At 45.5% G+C, this 18,876-nt stretch overlaps 1 protein-coding gene across 4 annotated transcripts in view; it reads left to right on the forward strand.

Annotated features, from left to right (window-relative positions):
* The window catches only part of LOC135555392 (RNA binding protein fox-1 homolog 3-like), a 478,747-nt gene that overhangs the window by 336,268 nt on the left and 123,603 nt on the right, over positions 1 to 18,876 (forward strand). For 3 of the 4 annotated variants that reach the window (XM_064987771.1, XM_064987768.1, XM_064987770.1), the window contains exon 5: positions 1,692 to 1,801. In XM_064987771.1, coding sequence (XP_064843843.1) covers positions 1,692 to 1,801 — 110 coding nt within the window. Of the gene's footprint in view, positions 1 to 1,691; positions 1,802 to 11,909; positions 12,524 to 18,876 lie in introns of those variants that run through there. The other variant, XM_064987772.1, reaches the window with a different exon arrangement.

An 18,876-nucleotide genomic window follows, 5' to 3' on the forward strand; every position in this document is an offset into this window, starting at 1 on the left:
TATTTCCAATATGTCCACCCCATCCCCAGCACACTGTATTTAGGAAGAACATGACACTGTATCAGAGGATGATAGAAGCACTTGTGTTGCTACTCGCTGGGGAAGGCCCCTCTCTTAATTAGCAGTAGGAGCTCATTGACGCTGCTCCCGGCCTGCAGTGTATCTCTCTCTATCTCTCTCTCCCTCTCTCACTCACTCACTCACTCACTCACTCACTCACTCACTCACTCACAGACACACACTTGCACACACACTCTTGAAAAAGAATGGGTGGAAAAAAAAATTGTGTGAACCCTTGATGGCAACAGCAAAGCAATCACAGCGTAGCAATGCCCCCCACGCCTGGCCCATTAATAACAGTAATACACACACCGCGCCCTAGCCACCTCCACTGCCAGCCGCCGAGAGCACCACTGACACTTTAATGGGCATTTTTACTTTTGTTTTTAAATAATGCATGTGTTGCTTGTCAGCACTGCTTCCAGTTTCCCCCACCTCCCCTATGCAGCATTCCTTTGTGCAGAAATTACAATGGGGACCTGCGTTCATCATACTTGGGGACGTGTAGTAGTGTGTGTGTGTAAATCATATGTTGTGGGGACCTTAGTGTTAGCGTGTGGGCTGGCTGGCTCCTCAGCTGCTGCAGGAGCCTAACTTAAGAGTGGTTCTCTCCTCTCCAGGCAGAAGCTCTTCATACACAGCAACCGTGTCACTGTGGCCAGGGCTAGAGGCGGAGGGCTGGAGGCGGAGGGTTGGAGGCGGAGGGCTGAGGGCCGAGGGCTGGAGGCGGAGGGCCGGGGACTGGAGGCGGAGGGCTGAGGGCGGGGGCTGGAGGCGGAGGGCTGGAGGCGGAGGGCTGGAGGCGGAGGGCTGAGGGCCGGGGGCTGGAGGCGGAGGGCCGGGGACTGGAGGCGGAGGGCCGGGGGCTGGAGGCGGAGGGCTGGAGGCGGAGGGCCGGGGGCTGGAGGCGGAGGGCCGGGGCTGGAGGCGAAGGGCTGGAGGCGGAGGGCCGGGGCGGAGGGCTGGAGGCGGAGGGCTGGAGGCCGAGGGCTGAGGGCCGGAAGCCGAGGGCTGAGGGCCGAGGGCCGAGGCCCGGGCTTACATGTCTCATACAGGGTTGCCATGTTGTGGTCTGACTGTCCTCACATGGAGAGTGTGCTAATGGGGGTGGTAATGTGACTAAGGGGGTGGCGGATGGAGGGAACGGGAGTTCGAGGGTCAAGGGGTTTGTCTTCCTGTGTTGATGGAACAAGGACTAACCAGAGCTGTATGTAACATACTGTATGAGGCACAGTCATGGGTGGCTTTGTACAGACTTTCTCTGACAGATCTCTCCTTCAGCACACCTCTGATCGTTACACACTGATGTTATCACTGTAAGCATCTCATTAGGCTAGCTGGAGATTCTATCATATGCAGTTGGAACACATGTACTTGTGCTATCGATTTCACAGCAGCTACATTTCCCTGCTCATCATAAACCTCTGAAATCAATATTCATAACAATCAATGTGGTGCTCTCTATTATATTTCTTATTTCTTTCTTTTATTTCAATTCCTGTGGCTGTGCAATGATTTCCTATGATTTAATTTTCCAATCCTGCTAATAAAGCCTAGTACATTGCTGGAGTGTAGTGTAGTCCATTTTAATGACTCTGTGTTTTCTCTCCTCTCTGTTTGTGTCCATGTAGGAAACACATTGTGTAAATCAGGAAGCATTGCTGTCTTCGGGAACGTGGTGTACAGCGGGCTGCTCAACGAGCACCTCTGGCATTTAGGAGTTCCCCTCTTCACGAGACTGGTAAGAGCAGCTCTGGCCCCTCACATCACACTTACTTCTCACACTTACCTCCATTTTGTACTGAGCGCCTCACGTGGCTCCCTGTGGCAGGGGAGAATTCAGGTGGATGAATCTCTGCCTGCGGTCTCTTGTGGCTGGGTTTGATGCCCCTACTGTTGACATCTTGTTATCTGAAGTTGTTATATGCTCCACGATATGAAAGTCCTGCACAGTAAGTTTTAAGTCAAGGAATCCCCACCACATCTAAGCCATTTGTTGTATTTCATTCTTTTGAAAGGCTTTGGTTCCTCTAAAGGTTTGAGCTGAAGCTAAGAAAGCCCCATGTGAGTACAAGTGAAGATGTCAACGAAGTCTTCTACATTCCTCTCTGGCCCGAGATACAGAGGTGAAGGCATATGTGGTACTTCTTTTTCTCTGCCTTTCAGGTTCTTATAGAGAGAGAGAGTCTAGTTTCCTTTGGGAAAAGGAACCACATATAACCAGCTAAATAATTCATGAAATGTAGTTTCATGCAGACAGCCTAAATGAAAATTACAGGATTATAATTAAGGGCTTGAGAGTACAAGTTGATACTTGGGTTAAGAACGAATGATAAGTATTGACCCGTTCTGTCAAAAGGACATTTCATGTTGGTTTAGACTTGGATATAAATTGGCTGATGTCAGTTGTCATACAGGCTTTCAGTAATGTCACACAGGGATAAGACATGTTGACAAACTCAGGATGGGTAACTTGTTATATGTTATAAGTTAATTGATTTGATTTTCAACGCTATCATGTATCTTTACAATTGGATAGATCTATCATGCTTCTGTCAGTTAAGAACCATGACTGTATATGAGTCGGCTCTGTTACCAAAATGGCAGGAATCCAAACTGTGGAAGTGAGGGATTCCAGAGCCATCCTCATGAGAGAACTATGAACCAAATATTGTGGCTCCAGGGCAAACACAATGCTGGAGATCATTTTCTCTCCAAGTGTGTGTTTCCAACAGTTTGCTACACCATGTGTCCAATTGGCATCCTATTGCCTGCATGGGTGTGGTCACCACAAGAAGTCAGCATGGTATGTATAAGTTACAACAAGAAATGAGGGTACATAAAAAGGGTTGTTGTAGAAAAAAGGTTTACAGTATAGAAATACGTTTCCTGCAACTTTGCTGATAGGAATATCAAAACATGTCCAAAAAGTCAACTGAACGCACTCACAGACACAAAACACAAACACTATAAACCAACACAAACACACCTACACACACACACACGCACACGCACACACACACACACACGCACACGCACACAGAGAGAGAGAGAGAGAGAGAGAGCACAGTAAATGATTCAGAGCATGGTGGTGTGTGCTGAGCTGAAGCCTTTGAAGGATGAGGAAGTGACAAAGACATCAAACAGCCTACCTGTCAGAGAGGTGGCTTCCCTTTCAAAAGGGGTTTAATGCACTGCAAAGGTGTCTATTGTTCTTGGCCGATGGGGATAAGGGGACAACACAACAGTTCCTCAGGGTCCACCAGTCACTGACAATAATACTGACGCTTCAGACTTTCAAGTATCACTAACCGGTCAGTATTTATCCTACGAAATCTACACAGTTTCAGAATTTCACTAAGAATATTTATTTTACAATTGTAGTATTGTTGCATTTACAAATGCAATTTGGAAGGCTTGCTCTCCTTCTCACTCACTCACACACTCAAATCTAAGTGCATGTGTCACGTTGGCCGAATACAACAGGTGTACCTGTTACAGTGAACTGCTTACTTACAGGCTCTAACCAACAGTGCAGTTTTTAAGTAACACAAAAGGTGAACAATAGATAAGTAAAGAAATAAAACAACAGCAAAAAAGAGAGTAAAAAATAACAGTAGCGAGGCTATATGCAGTAGCGAGGCTATATGCAGTAGCGAGGCTATATGCAGTAGCGTAGCGAGGCTATATGCAGGCTATAACAGCGAGGCTATAACAGTAGCGAGGCTATATACAGTAGCGAGGCTATAAGCAGGCTATATACAGCGAGGCTATAACAGTAGCGAGGCTATATACAGTAGTGAGGCTATATACAGTAGCGAGGCTATATACAGCGAGGCTATATACTGTAGCGTGGCTATATACAGTAGCGAGGCTATATACAGTAGTGAGGCTATATACAGTAGCGAGGCTATATACAGTAGCGAGGCTATATACAGTAGCGAGGCTATAACAGTAGCGAGACTATATACAGTAGCGAGACTATATACAGGCACCTGTTAGTCGGGCTGATTGAGGTAGTATGTGCATGTAGGTATGGTTAAAGTGACTATGCATATGTGATAAACAGAGAGTAGCAGCAGCATAAAAGGGGGGTTGGCAGGTGTCAGGTGCTGGGACTGTCACAGCTGTTGAAAGAACTGGACCAAGGTGCAACGTGGTGAACGTACATTTCTCTTTTTATTTGAAAAAAGACGCCGAACAAAACATTAAACACTACAAAAACAAACCGTGAAACTAAAGGCTATGTGCCCTAAACAAAGTCAACTTCCCACCAGGACAGGTGGAAGAATGGGCTACCTAAGTATGGTTCTCAATCAGAGACAACAATAGACAGCTGTCCCTTATTGAGAACCCAAAACATAGAAATACAAATAGTGTAGAATACCCACCCCAACTCACACCCTGACCAAACCCAAAATAGAGACATAAACAGGATCAGGGTGTGACAGGGACACAATGCAGATAGTCCTAATTGAGGTAGTATGTACATGAATGTATAGTTAAAGTGACTATGCATATATGATAAACAGAGAGTAACAGCAGCGTAAAAGAGAGGTTGGGGGTGGCACACAATGCAAATAGTCCGGGTAGCCATTTGATTGCCTGTTCAGCAGTCTTATGGCTTAAGGGTAAAAAATGTTGAGAAGCCTTTTGGTCCTAGACTTGGCGCTCCGATACCGCTTGCCATGTGGTAGTAGAGAGAACAGTCTTCGACTGGGGTGGCTGGGGTCTTTGACAAGTTTCAGGGCCTTCCTCTGACACCTGGTGTAGAGGTCCTGGATGACATCAACTTAGTTCCAGTGATGTACTGGGCCGTATGCACTACCCTCTGTAGTGCCTCGCGGTTGGAGGCCGAGCAGTTTCCATACCAGGCAGTGATGCAACCATGTTCTCAATGTTGCAGTTGTAGAACCTTTTGAGGATCTGAGGACCCATGCCAAATCTTTTTAGTTTCCTGAGGGGGAATAGGCTTTGTCGTGCCCTCTTCACGACTGTCTCGGTGTGTTTGGACCATTCTAGTTTGTTGGTGATGTGGACAGCAAGGAACTTGAAGCTCTCAACCTGCTCCACTACAGCCCCGTCGATAAGAATGGGGGTGTACTCGCACCTCCTTTTCCTGTAGACCACAATCATCGCCTTTGTCTTGGTTACGTTGAGGGATAGGTTGTTATTCTGGTATCACCCGGCCAGGTCTCTGACCTCCTCCCTATAGGCTGTCTCGTCATTGTCGGTGATCAGGCCTACCACTGTTGTGTTGACTGCAAACTTAATGATGGTGTTGGAGTCATGCCTGACCACACAGACATGGGTGAACAGGGAGTACAGGAGGGGACTGAGCACACACCCCTGAGGGGCTCCAGTGTTGAGGATCAGCGTGATAGATGTGTTGCTACCTACCCTCACCACCTGGGGGTGGCCCGTCAGGAAGTCCAATCCAGCAGAGGGAGGTGTTTAGTCCCAGGATCCTTAGCTTAGCGATGAGCTTTGAGGGTACTATGGTGTTGAACGCTGAGCTGTCGTCATTGAATAGCATTCTCATGTAGGTGTTCCTTTTGTCCAGGTGGGAAAAGGCAGTGGGCGTGCAATAGAAATTGCATCATCTGTGGATCTGTTTGGGTGGTTTGCATATTGGAGTGGGTCTAGGGTTTCTGGGATGATGGTGTTGATGTGAGCTATTACCAGCCTTTCAAAGCACTTCATGGCTATGGATGTGACTGCTACAGGTCTTTATTCATTTAGGCAAGGTCGCCTTAGTTTTCTTGGGCACTGGGACTATGGTGGTCTGTTTGAAACATGTTGGTATTACGAACTTGGTCAGCACATGCCCGGAGCACACGTCCTGGTAATCCGTCAGACCGTCTGTTTATAGGTCTTACTCATGTCGGCTACGGAGAGCGTGATCACACAGTAGACCGAGTCACTGGTGCTTCCTGCTTTAACTTCTTGAACTTACCCATCCCGGATCCGGGATCATGAATACAGCCTCAGGCTCATTACCATAACGCAACGTTAACTGAGTGAAATGAATGTGCTATCTCTCAAGCTTAGCCTTTTCTTAACAACACTGTCATCTCAGATTTTCAAAATATGCTTTTGAACCATAGCAAAACAAGCATTTGTGTAAGAGTATTGATAGCTAGCGTAGCATTTAGCGTAGCATTTAGCGGGCAACATTTGCACAAAAACCAGAAAAGGATTCAAATAAAATCATTTACCTTTGAAGAACTTTGAATATTTTCAATGAGGAGACTCTCAGTTACATAGCAAATGTTCAGTTTTTCCTGAAAGATTATTGGTGTAGAAGAAATCGCTCCGTTTTGTACATCACGTTTGGGTACCAAAAAAAACGAAAATTCAGTCATCAAAACGGTGAACTGTTTTCCAAATTAACTCCATAATATCGACTGAAACACGGCAAACGCTGTTTAGAATCAATCCTTAAGGTGTTTTTCACATATCTCTTCATTGATATATCGTTCGTGGAAGTCTACTTTCACCTCTGAATCGCTTGGAAAAAGACGTGGAGCTGAAGATGACGCACCAATTTCGATGGAGGACACCGGGCGGACACCTGGCAAATGTAGTCTCTTATGGTCAATCTTCCAATGATATGCCTACAAATACGTCACAATGCTGCAGACACCTTGGGGAAACGATAGATCGGGCAGGCTCATTCCTTGCGCATTCACAGCCATATAAGGAGACAATGAAAAACAGAGCCTCAAAAATCCTGCTCATTTCCTGTTTGAAGTTTCATCTTGGTTTCGCCTGTAGCATCAGTTCTGGGGCACTCACAGACAATATCTTTGCAGTTTTGGAAAAGTCAGAGTGTTCTCTTTCCAAAGCTGTCAATTATATGCATAGTCGAGCATCTTTTTGTGACAAAATATTGCGCTTAAAACGGGCACGTTTTTTTTATCCAATAATGAAATAGCGCCCCCATAGATGTAACAGGTTAATTTTTGCTTGTAAGCAGGAATCAGAAGGATATAACTGTGGTCAGATTTACCGTATGGAGGGTGAGGGAGAGCTTTGTACGCGTCTCTGTGTGTGGAGTACAGGTGATCTATAATTTTTTCCCTCTGGTTGTACATTTAACGTATTGATATAAATTAGGTAGAACTGATTTAAGTTTCCCTGCATTAAAGTCTCCGGCCACTAAGAGCGCCAACCCTGGGTGAACTGTTTCCTGTTTGCTTATAAACCTGACTGAGTGCGGTCTTAGTGCCAGCATCCGTCTGTGGTGGTAAATACAGTAAGCAGCCACTAAAAATATAGATTAAAACTCTCTTGGCAAATAGTGTGGTCTGCAGTTTATCATAAGATTCTCTACATCAAGCGATGTCTACATCAAGCAAAATCTAGAGACTTCCTTATATTTTGTGCACCAGCTGTTGTTTACAAATATGCACAGTGTGCTGTTCTATCTAGCCGGTGCAGCGTATATCCCGTTAGCTGAATATCCATGTTGTCATTCAGCCACAATTCTGTGAAACATAAGATATTACAGTTTTTGATGTCCCGTTGGTAGGATATTCATGATCGTACCTCGTCTAATTTATTGTCCAATGATGGCACGTTGGCTAGTAATATTTACCGTAACGGCAGCTTTCCCACTCGCCTTCTGCGGATCCTTACGAGGCCCCCCGCTCTGTGTCCTCTGTACCTGCGTCTCTTCGTCTTGCCAATAACTAGGATGTTGGCCTTGTCGGGTGTTCCGAGAATGTCCTGTGCGTCCTGCTTGTTGAAGAAAAAATCTTAGTCTAATCCGAGGTGAGTGATCGCTGTCCTGATATCCAGAAGCTCTTTGTCTAATCCGAGGTGAGTGATCACTGTCCTGATATCCAGAAGCTCATTGTCTAATCCGAGGTGAGTGATCACTGTCCTGATATCCAGAAGCTCTTTGTCTAATCCGAGGTGAGTGATCACTGTCCTGATATCCAGAAGCTCTTTGTCTAATCCGAGGTGAGTGATCGCTGTCCTGATATCCAGAAGCTCTTTGTCTAATCCGAGGTGAGTGATCGCTGTCCTGATATCCAGAAGCTCTTTGTCTAATCCGAGGTGAGTGATCGCTGTCCTGATATCCAGAAGCTCTTTTTTTCCGTAAAATACGGTGGCAGAAACATTTTGTCCAAAATAAGTTACAAATAACGTGAAAAATCCCCACATAATAGCACAATTGGTTGGGCGCCCGTAAAACTGCTGCAATTTCTTCCGGTGCCATTTTACACACGCACACACGCACACACACGCACTCACTCACTCACTCACTCACTCACTCACTCACTCACTCACTCACTCACTCACTCACTCACTCACTCACACACACACACACACACACACACACACACACACACACACACACACACACACACACACACACACACACACACACACACACACACACACACACACACACACACACACACACACACACAGGTCGGTAGGTAATAAAGTTAATAGCCACCCTGTCGTGTAGCTTTTCTCCATGTCGTTCCTGCTGTCCATTCCGGTGCTGCTTGTTGTGGCATTGACTTGACTGCAGTGCTTTGCTCTAAGGACGGAGGAACAGTGTGGACCACTTGTTCATTACAAGGTGTGTTGTGTTGTATTGTGTTGCCGTACACACTGTGACAGCAAGGTGTGGCAGGCAGTGTACAGTACGGTACTCACTGTGCCTGCCTCTCACACAGACAGACACACCAGGTCTGGCCCCGGAGTGATATCAGCATCACACACAGGGGCCCAGGCCCCTCCTCGGTCTCACACAACCCCTAGTTACTGTTGCTGAACACTGCCAAGATGCCACGTGAACACTGCATTATTAACATCAGACTATACAGTACAGTCTGTGTGTGTTGCTGTGGTTGGTGTACTCAATGTATGTGTACTGTACGGGTTTGTTTGATGTTAGGTATTTTCTTTCTTTCATTTTGAAAGACTAGTTCATATATTGGAATTGACAATATGTTTTGCTGCAATTGGAAAGTAGAGCACCCACTGACGTTTTCAGAGAATTTCAGGAGACTTTTAAAGTATATTTCCTTAAAATCCTCCTTTCTGCAGTGGCCTATTTCCCCAGCGCTAAAACCTTTGAGGATGTTTCCACCTGTTCAGAAGTCTTAGTTATGAGTCTGATCCTCCTCATATAGAAATATCAATATCTACCTGTGAATAAAGTACATCTGTGGATCCTTACCAGCTGAAGTGTCATTAGAGACCGTCCTTCTACGAGACACAGGATGGAGAATCCTTTCTTCCTGTCTTTGGGTCAACCAGCACAAAGCCCATTAGTTGAAGAGGCTGAGACCAGCCACCATAGACTAATATAGAAATGGGGCTGGGGTGAGAGAACTATGTCTAGTATATACCAAGACCCTTAAGACCCCGTCCTCAAGGCAGGGGCCTGGGCTGAGTGCTCAGGGGACCGTAGCTCAATGCTCTCACTGTAAAGATGAGAAGAACAGGGCATGGACCAACAGATATGGGGATATTCCTGCTAACAAGCACTAGGATTACCATGAAATATTAAAAGAAAACACTCAAAAACTATCTTTTGGTATTTTTTCATTTGTCCACTGTTGATACATGTCAGCAGTCAAGTTTTCAAGATATTGGACTTTGAAGAAGCAAAGTGTCACTTGCCACATCATCATGGTGATGTGCTTTTGCATCATCTGTAGCAACAGTGGACTAATGAAAAAAATACCAAAAGTAAATTGGGTGGATTTTTCCTTTAAAAGGGGAGAGATCCTGAGCTGAGCTGAGGGTGGCCATTTTAGGGCTGAATAAAGTGCATTTAAGTCCTTTACTTCCTTCTTTCTCTCTGAAAGCTTTAGGCTCTTGCCTCCATAATGGACATCTGAGTCCCCTGGGGGAGTCTAGACGTTGGTGGGAAATCTAAAGGGGCGGGAAAGCCACTAGCATCCTGGTAAACACTATATAGGATGGAAAAATGGAGCTGGTGAGAGAATAGAAGTAGGAGAGTAGGAGGAGAAAAACAACATGTCTCGGCCCAGACGCTCCATCTTCTTCCCAATTCCCTTTCTGTTTCCATTTTCATGGGTAATTGAGGGCTGGAGATCCCTGGAAAGGAGACATGGGGATTATTTGATGCTAAAATGCCTTCAAATTCTCATCTTATTTTCTCCATTCTACCTTTTTTCTAATCCCTAAAACCCCAAGTGCCCTGCGTCTTAGCTTCAGTCCGTGATGCACTCTCTCTCCCCCTCTGCCTGTCTCTTTCCCCCTCCTCCTTCCCTCCATCTTTCTCTCTGTCTCTCCTTTTGCTCCCTCCCTTTCTCTCTTCGCTCCTTCTCTCTCTCTCCTTCCCCTCAGTTATTTATGAGGAGGACTTGAAATAGACTTCAGTATTTGATAAAAGCGTGATCTTTAATCCGAGTTGCCTGAGAAGTGCATTTCATTTTTATTTCCCATCAGAGATTGATGGAGGAGGGGGGGCTTACCCACCGTGATTGCTAATGTAAATCCATTGAGTCTGGTGGACATGTAAAAAAGATATGGATGACTTGTATGTTAATGCCCACAATAATAGATTGTGTGTACACAGTGCTGGAGGGGCTCTCTTGCGATCTAGCAATAACAAAAGAACAAAGTAGTGAGAAATTACTTATGCATGAGCTATATTTGACTGAATATTTGGAGTTCCTAAAATAACCGTCTGGTGTTTTACATTTCAGAGATCAATTCCTCGTTTTTAAAAGAAAACAAAAGGGGTAAGAAAAACTGCTGATAAATTTAAGATGACAGTGACGCCATATGAACGAGGCCCCTTGTGTACGCAATTCGCTCAGAGCCAGCTGCACACTGCAAATTTAACTCAGCCTCCTTATGTGGCAATTACTGATGGGTAACATAACCTGAATATATCTCTTCTGTTCATTACCACAATGTTCTCTATGGCTGGCAAATGTTCTTTAGGATCCTACAACAAATTAGCTCATCCCCCAGGACGTATTTTATTGGATGATCCAGCAGTGGAGGAAGCCGCAGAAACACTCCAGCTCTCCGCAGTCTGCCCTGGTTGCCACAGGGTTAATATTAAAAGCGTTAGCGCCCAGTCGTGTATTGATGATATGTTTAGAAATTTGCTGAGGCAGGCTCATTGTTACAATGCTGTCTAAAAGATAGGCGAGCCTCCTCCCTCCCTTCCCTCCCCTTAACAGCCGCCAGATGGAGAACACACAAAAGCTTGTCTCTCGGCACCCACACCCACAGCACAGAGCTTCGTTCTCACTCCTAACCAAATACTTCTTTCATATGCCATACCTACTGCATATGACTATCAACTACAATTTGGTCCATCTGAACCCCCTTGGTTTTTCTTGACCACTCTATTTCTGGTTGATCCTATAGCTGAAACAAGATAGACACACACACTGAACACACACACACGTACACACAACCTTTGCAGAAAAGTAGAAAAGAGTGAGAACAAGCTGATGCTCCTAGTTCCCCTTGGCATACTTTCAGTACATTCAGTCTTTATTGGTGCTCCCTGCAGTGTTTTCTCTCTGCACCTCATACAGCTGAAGCTGCATTAACTTAAGTACATCGTCTCAGTCAGTCAGAAAGTGAAAAGAGGAGAGTGATCTTCTCACTCCCACCTCAGATAGCCCGCCACCATCAATAGCATCATCATCAACAGAAACCCCCCACCCACCCCCACCCTGCCGCTCTCTTCATTACCAGCCCCCCACCAACCCCCACCACCTCCATCCCCCACCCTGGGATGCTGAATTTTACAGTACCGTCTGTGAGATCCCGATTTGTTCGGCGCGCAGCACAGCACCCCTCTATGCAGAGGAGCACGGCTCCAGTGGAGGAATGCTGGAGGCAGCTGTCAGGCGCAGGCTGCTCCTGCTGTAGTTGAGCCTCCGCGCTGTACTGACTGATTCCACATTCACCAATAAGAGACAGCACAAGCCAAAGAGTGAGAGAGAATCGAGTGAGAGAGGGAGTAGAGAGAGAGCAAGGGAGAGAGGGAGAGAGAGAGAATAGGATAGAGGGAGAGAGAGAGAGATAGAGAGAGAGAAAGTGAGAGAGAGAGAGAGAGAGAGAGAGAGCGAGAGAGAGAAAGTGAGTGGCGTGGAGAGGCAAGAGTATCAAAAGAAAAAGGTTAGAACACCTCCCAAGCTTTCCTCTCTCTCTGTCTGCTTCTTCTCTGTGAGGCTGAAAGAAGAGGAAAAAGGCGGCTTTTGAAAATTGAAGGGCAGAGGAAGAAGAGAAGAGGGGAAAGCTAGTCGAGCCCCATTGAACAGTTGAGAGGGAGGGCTGCCCCAGTGGAAGAGGGACCAGTAAAGCACTCGTTCCAAACGGTCGGACTCGCCTCTCTTCCTGACGCTCAAACTGGCTGGACTTGTCCCGCTGCTCAACCCCACACTCTCCGCCGTGCCTGCACCTCACCTGTCCCACATCCGAAATGATGATGTATTTTTGGGTGAGTAGGGAGTTGCTCTCTTTTTGTTGACCATTTTGTTGCCTCGAACTGCAGAGGGAGGTAGAGTGTGTGTGTGTGAATGCTCAGAGATGCATTGGTGTGTGTGTGTGTGTGTGTGTGTGTGTGTGTGTGTGTGTGTGTGTGTGTGTGTGTGTGTGTGTGTGTGTGTGTGTGTGTGTGTGTGTGTGTGTGTGTGTGTGTGTGTGTGTGTGTGTGTGTGAGCTCAGAGATGCGTGTGTGTGTGTGTGTGTGTGTGTGTGTGTGTGGTGTGTGTGTGTGTGTGTGTGTGTGTGTGTGTGTGTGTGTGCGTGTGTGTGTGTGTGTGTGTGTGTGTGTGTGTGTGTGTGTGTGTGTGTGTGTGTGTGTGTGTGTATAAATGTGTTAGGGACATTGCAAAACTACCTAGTCGGTGGTGATTTCATTAGTGCAGTTTTGTCGCAGTTGGTCAAATTGTGTTTGCACACATCTACAATTGTTCCATTTCTCTTCAGTTGTGGTCGGGGTGTGTGTCGCACCTACCAAATGCATGAACAGAGCTGATGGTTATTCAACTTTTATGTGTTGTTTTATTGATGGGAGAGCACTGGGTTGTTTAACCCTATTCTATAGAAGCCTGCCACTTACCTCCCTTTTCACCTGAGATTTATTCAACCTGCTCACCAAAGATTTATTTAACTGGATGTTATTTTCACCTTACCATATTTCTCCCTCCATTCACATTCTGCAGACATAGTTAACAATTAAACCAACAGGCATGTATGGACCATTTGAAGCTATATCTGTTTGTTTTGACCAGTTCCTCAAACTGTTGCTGCTACACTTTCGGGGGCCACATTTTGGATTCACTGTTTGTGGATATCTTCTTTGAACATATTTTAAAGGGGTTTTATTTCCCATTTTATCACCAATAGCATAGTCCTTTTCATTCCACTCCAAAACATTTTGACCATAAATAAGTTGTGTAAAACATACAGTAAGAGTGTGTACAGTGCTTTATCCAGAGGTGCTAATTAATTGTGTATGAGATCATTGGTAATTAGTCAGATCAGTTGTGTCTGCTGTGTGGTTTTCCATTCCCTCCCCACCACAACCATCCCCACTCAATACCCTCTGCTATTCCTCCCTTCTACGTTGAGATGTCTACAGTAATGCAGATTGCAGCTCCTTGCAATCCATATTAATTTGCAGACGTACATTTTTTCACAACCATCCGTACCAAGACACAGTAAACTTAAGGATTTGAAAAAAAACACTTTCCCTCCGATTTTTGGCATTCTGATCATAAAGCTATTGAACTGTGGTGGAATTTGGGTTGCGTCTGTTGCATAGCGGGAACGCAGGGCGTGCTTGTGGCTATCGATTGTCAGTTTTGGATTTCAGTGAGAGGAGAATCGGTTGTGGGGGAAGATACTCGACTCTACCAGCCTCCAGTTCCGTCCATTCTGAGCCTCAGAATTATTTGTTATTTTCCATTAAAGCAACAGCCAAGTGTATGAATAATACAGAATGTTATATATCAAAAACATGACATAAAGTGGAGCCCTAGCTGCTCCCCTACTCCCTCTATAGTACTGCAGTTTAGGCAGAGTAAAACTGTCCGACACAGGCCTACCCAGCAGTCAAAGCAATTAAGTGTTCCTGTGAGGTGCTACGTGCTAACAAGGGTTTGATGCTAATTGGGAAAGGCATCTCCATGTCTTTGAGCGAGCAGGCCTCTTTGAAGGTGTGTGTGTGCCACGGGGCTCCCTCGCTCAATCTCGCCAGACTACCCCTCCTCTATCATCGCCAGATCTCAGACATTCCCTTCCTGTGCCACACAGCTGCATGCTGGGAGAAGTTGCGGCTTGAGCATGGACAGTTTGGCACAGAGGGGGCCTGGCTGGTACTCCTGGAATCTTTATCTAACCCAGTTAATGTGGGAGAAGATTTACACAATGCTGTGGTGTGTGTTGTTGTCGCCCAGCATTTAGTTACTGTGGCAGGGGAGGGAGGAAGGGAGCGTCTCTCTCCCATTTGAGGTGCAGGTGTTGAGCATTACCTGTCGTCCCTCCGGAGGACTGTCAGCACTGGATCAGTCTGGGGAACCTGTGAGCTCCCCTCATTAGAATATTTATTCACCAAGCAGATGTTCTTATCCGGGGCAATTACCTTTGGCTTACATTTCCCTGCTGCCCCCTGATGTAGATGAATGTGTATCCAAAGACAGGCCCTGGTTATGCAGCATACTCTTGGGTACCACCCACCACCATCTCCTCCTCCGCCCAGAAGTAAAACTCCAAACAGCAACAGACCGTCTGGTCAGTGTTAGTTACTGCCCTCCTCTCCCCCACCACCACCTCCTCCTCCGCCCAGAAGTAAAACTCCAAACAGCAACAGACCGTCTGGTCAGTGTTAGTTACTGCCCTCCTCTCCCCCACCACCATCTCCTCCTCCGCCCAGAAGTAAAACTCCAAACAGCAACAGACCGTCTGGTCAGTGTTAGTTACTGCCCTCCCCCCACCACCACCTCCTCCTCCGCCCAGAAGTAAAACTCCAAACAGCAACAGACCGTCTGGTCAGTGTTAGTTACTGCCCTCCTCTCCCCCACCACCATCTCCTCCTCCGCCCAGAAGTAAATCCAAACAGCAACAGACCGTCTGGTCAGTGTTAGTTACTGCCCTCCTCTCCCCACCACCACCTCCACCTCTGTCACTAGAAGTAAGCAAACCCAATATTCCTAGAGATGGTCGATTGAGAAATGGAGAGGGTCTGGATGGGTGTTCTCTACTCCTTTGTTCCTTTGCATTAGAAGAGGAGGCGAGGAGGGGAGAAAACATGAATGTTTCTGTCTTCCCCTGAATGCCATGAATAATTGAGCAGGGCAGGGTCCTGGTTGCTGAAGAGAGCCTGGTAATGGGGGAGAGCAAGTGGATATATGGCTGCCTTGGCTGGTGTGGAGCGTTGGTTTACTGTTGACTTCCCCAACACACCACCAACAAACTCACTCACGCCCTTAATTTGAGCCAGTTTACTTCAGCAGGAAAATAATCCTGAAGCAACAGGAAATGGGAATTATTATGTGGATTATAATTAATGGACATTTTTGAATGGGTTGATACTTTCTTTTGTTAGGGAAAATCAAGTCAAAGTGACCTCAAATACAATACAAGTTTTACATTTTACAAATGTGTTGGGGTGAGGCATCACGTTACTGAGCCAAGAGGTGATTGGTGGTATTAGATATAAATAAAATAAAAAAACTCTGGGAATACTCTGTCCCAATGTTTGTGATTCAGTATTGTAATGGCATCATTATGAAAAGTTAGTGTTACTATGTTTTGTCAGAACGCAAAGAAAAGTCTATCAGGAAACTGAAAAAGAAATCTGAACAAACTACAGTAATTTTGAATGACTCATATTATCCAGAGTCATGAAATTAGATAAAAACAGTTACAATAATTGTAGCAAAACGTGCATCTACAACATGTTTATCTGTCTGACTAGTGGAGGCTGTTGAGATGCATGGAGGCCTGCAGTGTATGGAAGTAGAGCTGATCAGCCATTCAGGACGGGAGGCCGGGCAGCAAGTCCAGGCTGCTGGTTTCATATTGCAAGATGAAGTGTCTCTGATCGTTTGTTAATGTATTAATTGATCTGTGTCCTCAGACAGACGAATTAGGTGTAGTGTCACATAGACTCTTTAGTACTCCCTGAGACGCTTTCATTAGCTGGTGCTAGCCGCCTCTCCCTCCACCCCCATCCCAGGCTGCTGTCGCAGTCGCCACACACTTACCTGACGGCCCTAATAACTCTGGACTCTTCTATCTCCCTGCCCCGGATAGTCCTCCAACACAGCTGCCAGGAAGAACTTGGGGCTTACATCATCAAACGGAGGTATTTCCTTTTTAAGGTGAATTTTAGTAGTGCTTCACGTTTGTGAAGATGTGAGGTACATAAATCAATATGAAGTTACTCGTAACATGGGATAATGGTGGTTAATAACCATTCATTAACTTTCATAGGCATTGTTTTACTACTCACATGACATGCAGACACGGGCACTGCAGACACTAGTGTCATGACACGTAGCAGACATGGGCTAGTGTCATGGCATGCCAAGCAGACACGGTGTCATGGCATGCAGACACGGGCACTAGCAGACACGGGCTTGTCATGGCATGCAGACACGATATAAATGCCATAAACGGCGTAGAAACTATTATCGTCTACATTCTCATGGTTTTTAGCAGGATATGTTTTGTCTTATTTAATATCAAGACTATAATGGCTGTGTTAACCCAACAGTTGAACAACTTTCAGCCTCCAGACTTTGTGGAAACATTAATTGCACCTTCCCTCAGAGCATTTGAAAGAAGGCCTGGAGATCCGTTTAGACTTAGAAACAGGAAGAAAAGACGGGGTATATTTCAGAGATCCCCAAATCTGAACCCATTCCTTTAGTCTGTGGGATCAAAGCGATCAGTAGCTTTAATTTTCTGCGCTTTTGCACTCTTCCCCCCAGGCCTAATGGGTCTGGAGCCCAGCTAATTGTAATTAGACTCCGAAACAGTGGGTTTTACTAGGATTTTCACACCGCAGTCCTCTTTGATATTAGCTGTACAGCTGATAAGGAGATTAGATACTGGAGAAGGAAGAGGATGGAGGGATGAGGAGGGGGTGGGGGTGGGGGGCACTTCTTAAACTACAGAAAGACACCTACATGGGGGAAATCACTGGCATTTAGCTGAGGAAAATATATCTGGACGCAGTAAAAGCCTTGCGCTCGCTTATTGTACCTGCTATCATTAGCACTTTCATACACATGGTCAGCCTCCCAGGGAAAAGTCATTATCCAGCTGTGCTGTTATTTTTCTGCTGTTTTCTCCTAGTGGAGTGTGACTTCAGGGCTAGAGCCAGCGCACCGTTTAATGCCTTCCAACACAATAAAGGACTCTAGCCTTAATGATGTGGGATTGGATGGCCATGCCTCAGGTTGTCCAGGGGCTTGTGAGCCGTTACTGGGACGGCCATTTTGCCTCTGTGGAGGCTACACGTCAATTCAGCTCCAGCCATTCCAGAGAGAGGAAAAATAAAATCTGTTTTAGTGATTAAAGAGATCGTTCAAGGGGCTTTTTGTCACATCTGAGATGGAGAAAGACAGAGAGGAACTGCAGCTTTAACAACTGCCTGGAACAACGAACAGCAGAGGAGCCAGTTTGGTAGTAAAATGGAAACTTAATGCACATACAGTTGAAGTCGTAAGTTTACATACACCTTAGCCAAATACATTTAAACTCAAATTTTCACAATTCCTGACATTTAATTCCAGTAAATATTCCCTGTCTTAGGTCAGTTAGGAGCACCACTTTATTTTAAGAATGTGAAATGTCAGAATAATAGTTAAGAGAATTATTTATTTCAGCTTTTGTTTCTTTCATCACATTCCCAGTGGGTCAGAAGTTTACATACACTCAATTGGTATTTGGTAGCATTGCCTTTAACATTGTTTAACAGAGCGGTCAACTTGGTGTAACTGCTTGAATTAGATATGGGATAATCTGTCTGTAAACAATGTGCATGGAAAACATGATTTGTGTCTTTGTCAAAGTTCAATATATCCACTACTTTTCATGCCTCATGTTTGATGCTGCATCCCTGTTTTCCAAGCTGTTTAAAGGCACAGCCAACTTTGTTAACTTCTGACAGACTTTGTGGAAGTGGTTGAAAAATCTTCCCTCAGAGCAGTTTTAAAAAGGACTCCAACCTAAGACTTATGTAGGAAACTACTGATTTCAGACCCCAAATCTATGTTTAGTCTGTAGGACACTAGCAAAGACATTAGCATGGTAATATTACATCAGATAAGATGATATACTGTACATTAGTTTCCTGGCTGTGTGTCAGTGAATGAACATGAATGTGTTAGATTGTACCTCGCAGCGTATTCAGGAGATGAATACACGGCGCCAAAGCCCAGCCCCATTTCACCTGCAGCCCCGGCTCACCCCACACTGTACTCAAGGACTAGGAAAATGAAATATTGAGGGAGGCTTATGGCACCAACTTAACAAAAAAGATGATCTACAGAGAAACTGGAACAAAGGTTCAACCATTTTGCCCTCTTTTATGATGTCTTACACAATATACTTAAGGCTGATCAATAAGATAAGACATCATGGATGATTGAACACTGATTGGAAAGATAACTCATAGGCTTTGGGCTCATAGTGTGTGTCAGCTAGACTTAAGAGTGAGACTGGATTTATTTCCAGGCAATTTAGAGAATTCAGTCATTTAAAACGAGACACAGTCAGAGTCTGAACCCTTTATCCAGTCTGTCTGATCAGTCTAAACCCTTTTCCAGTCTGTCTGAT

This window comes from Oncorhynchus masou, chromosome 15 (assembly GCF_036934945.1).
Source record: "Oncorhynchus masou masou isolate Uvic2021 chromosome 15, UVic_Omas_1.1, whole genome shotgun sequence".
Classification (NCBI taxonomy): domain Eukaryota; kingdom Metazoa; phylum Chordata; class Actinopteri; order Salmoniformes; family Salmonidae; genus Oncorhynchus; species Oncorhynchus masou.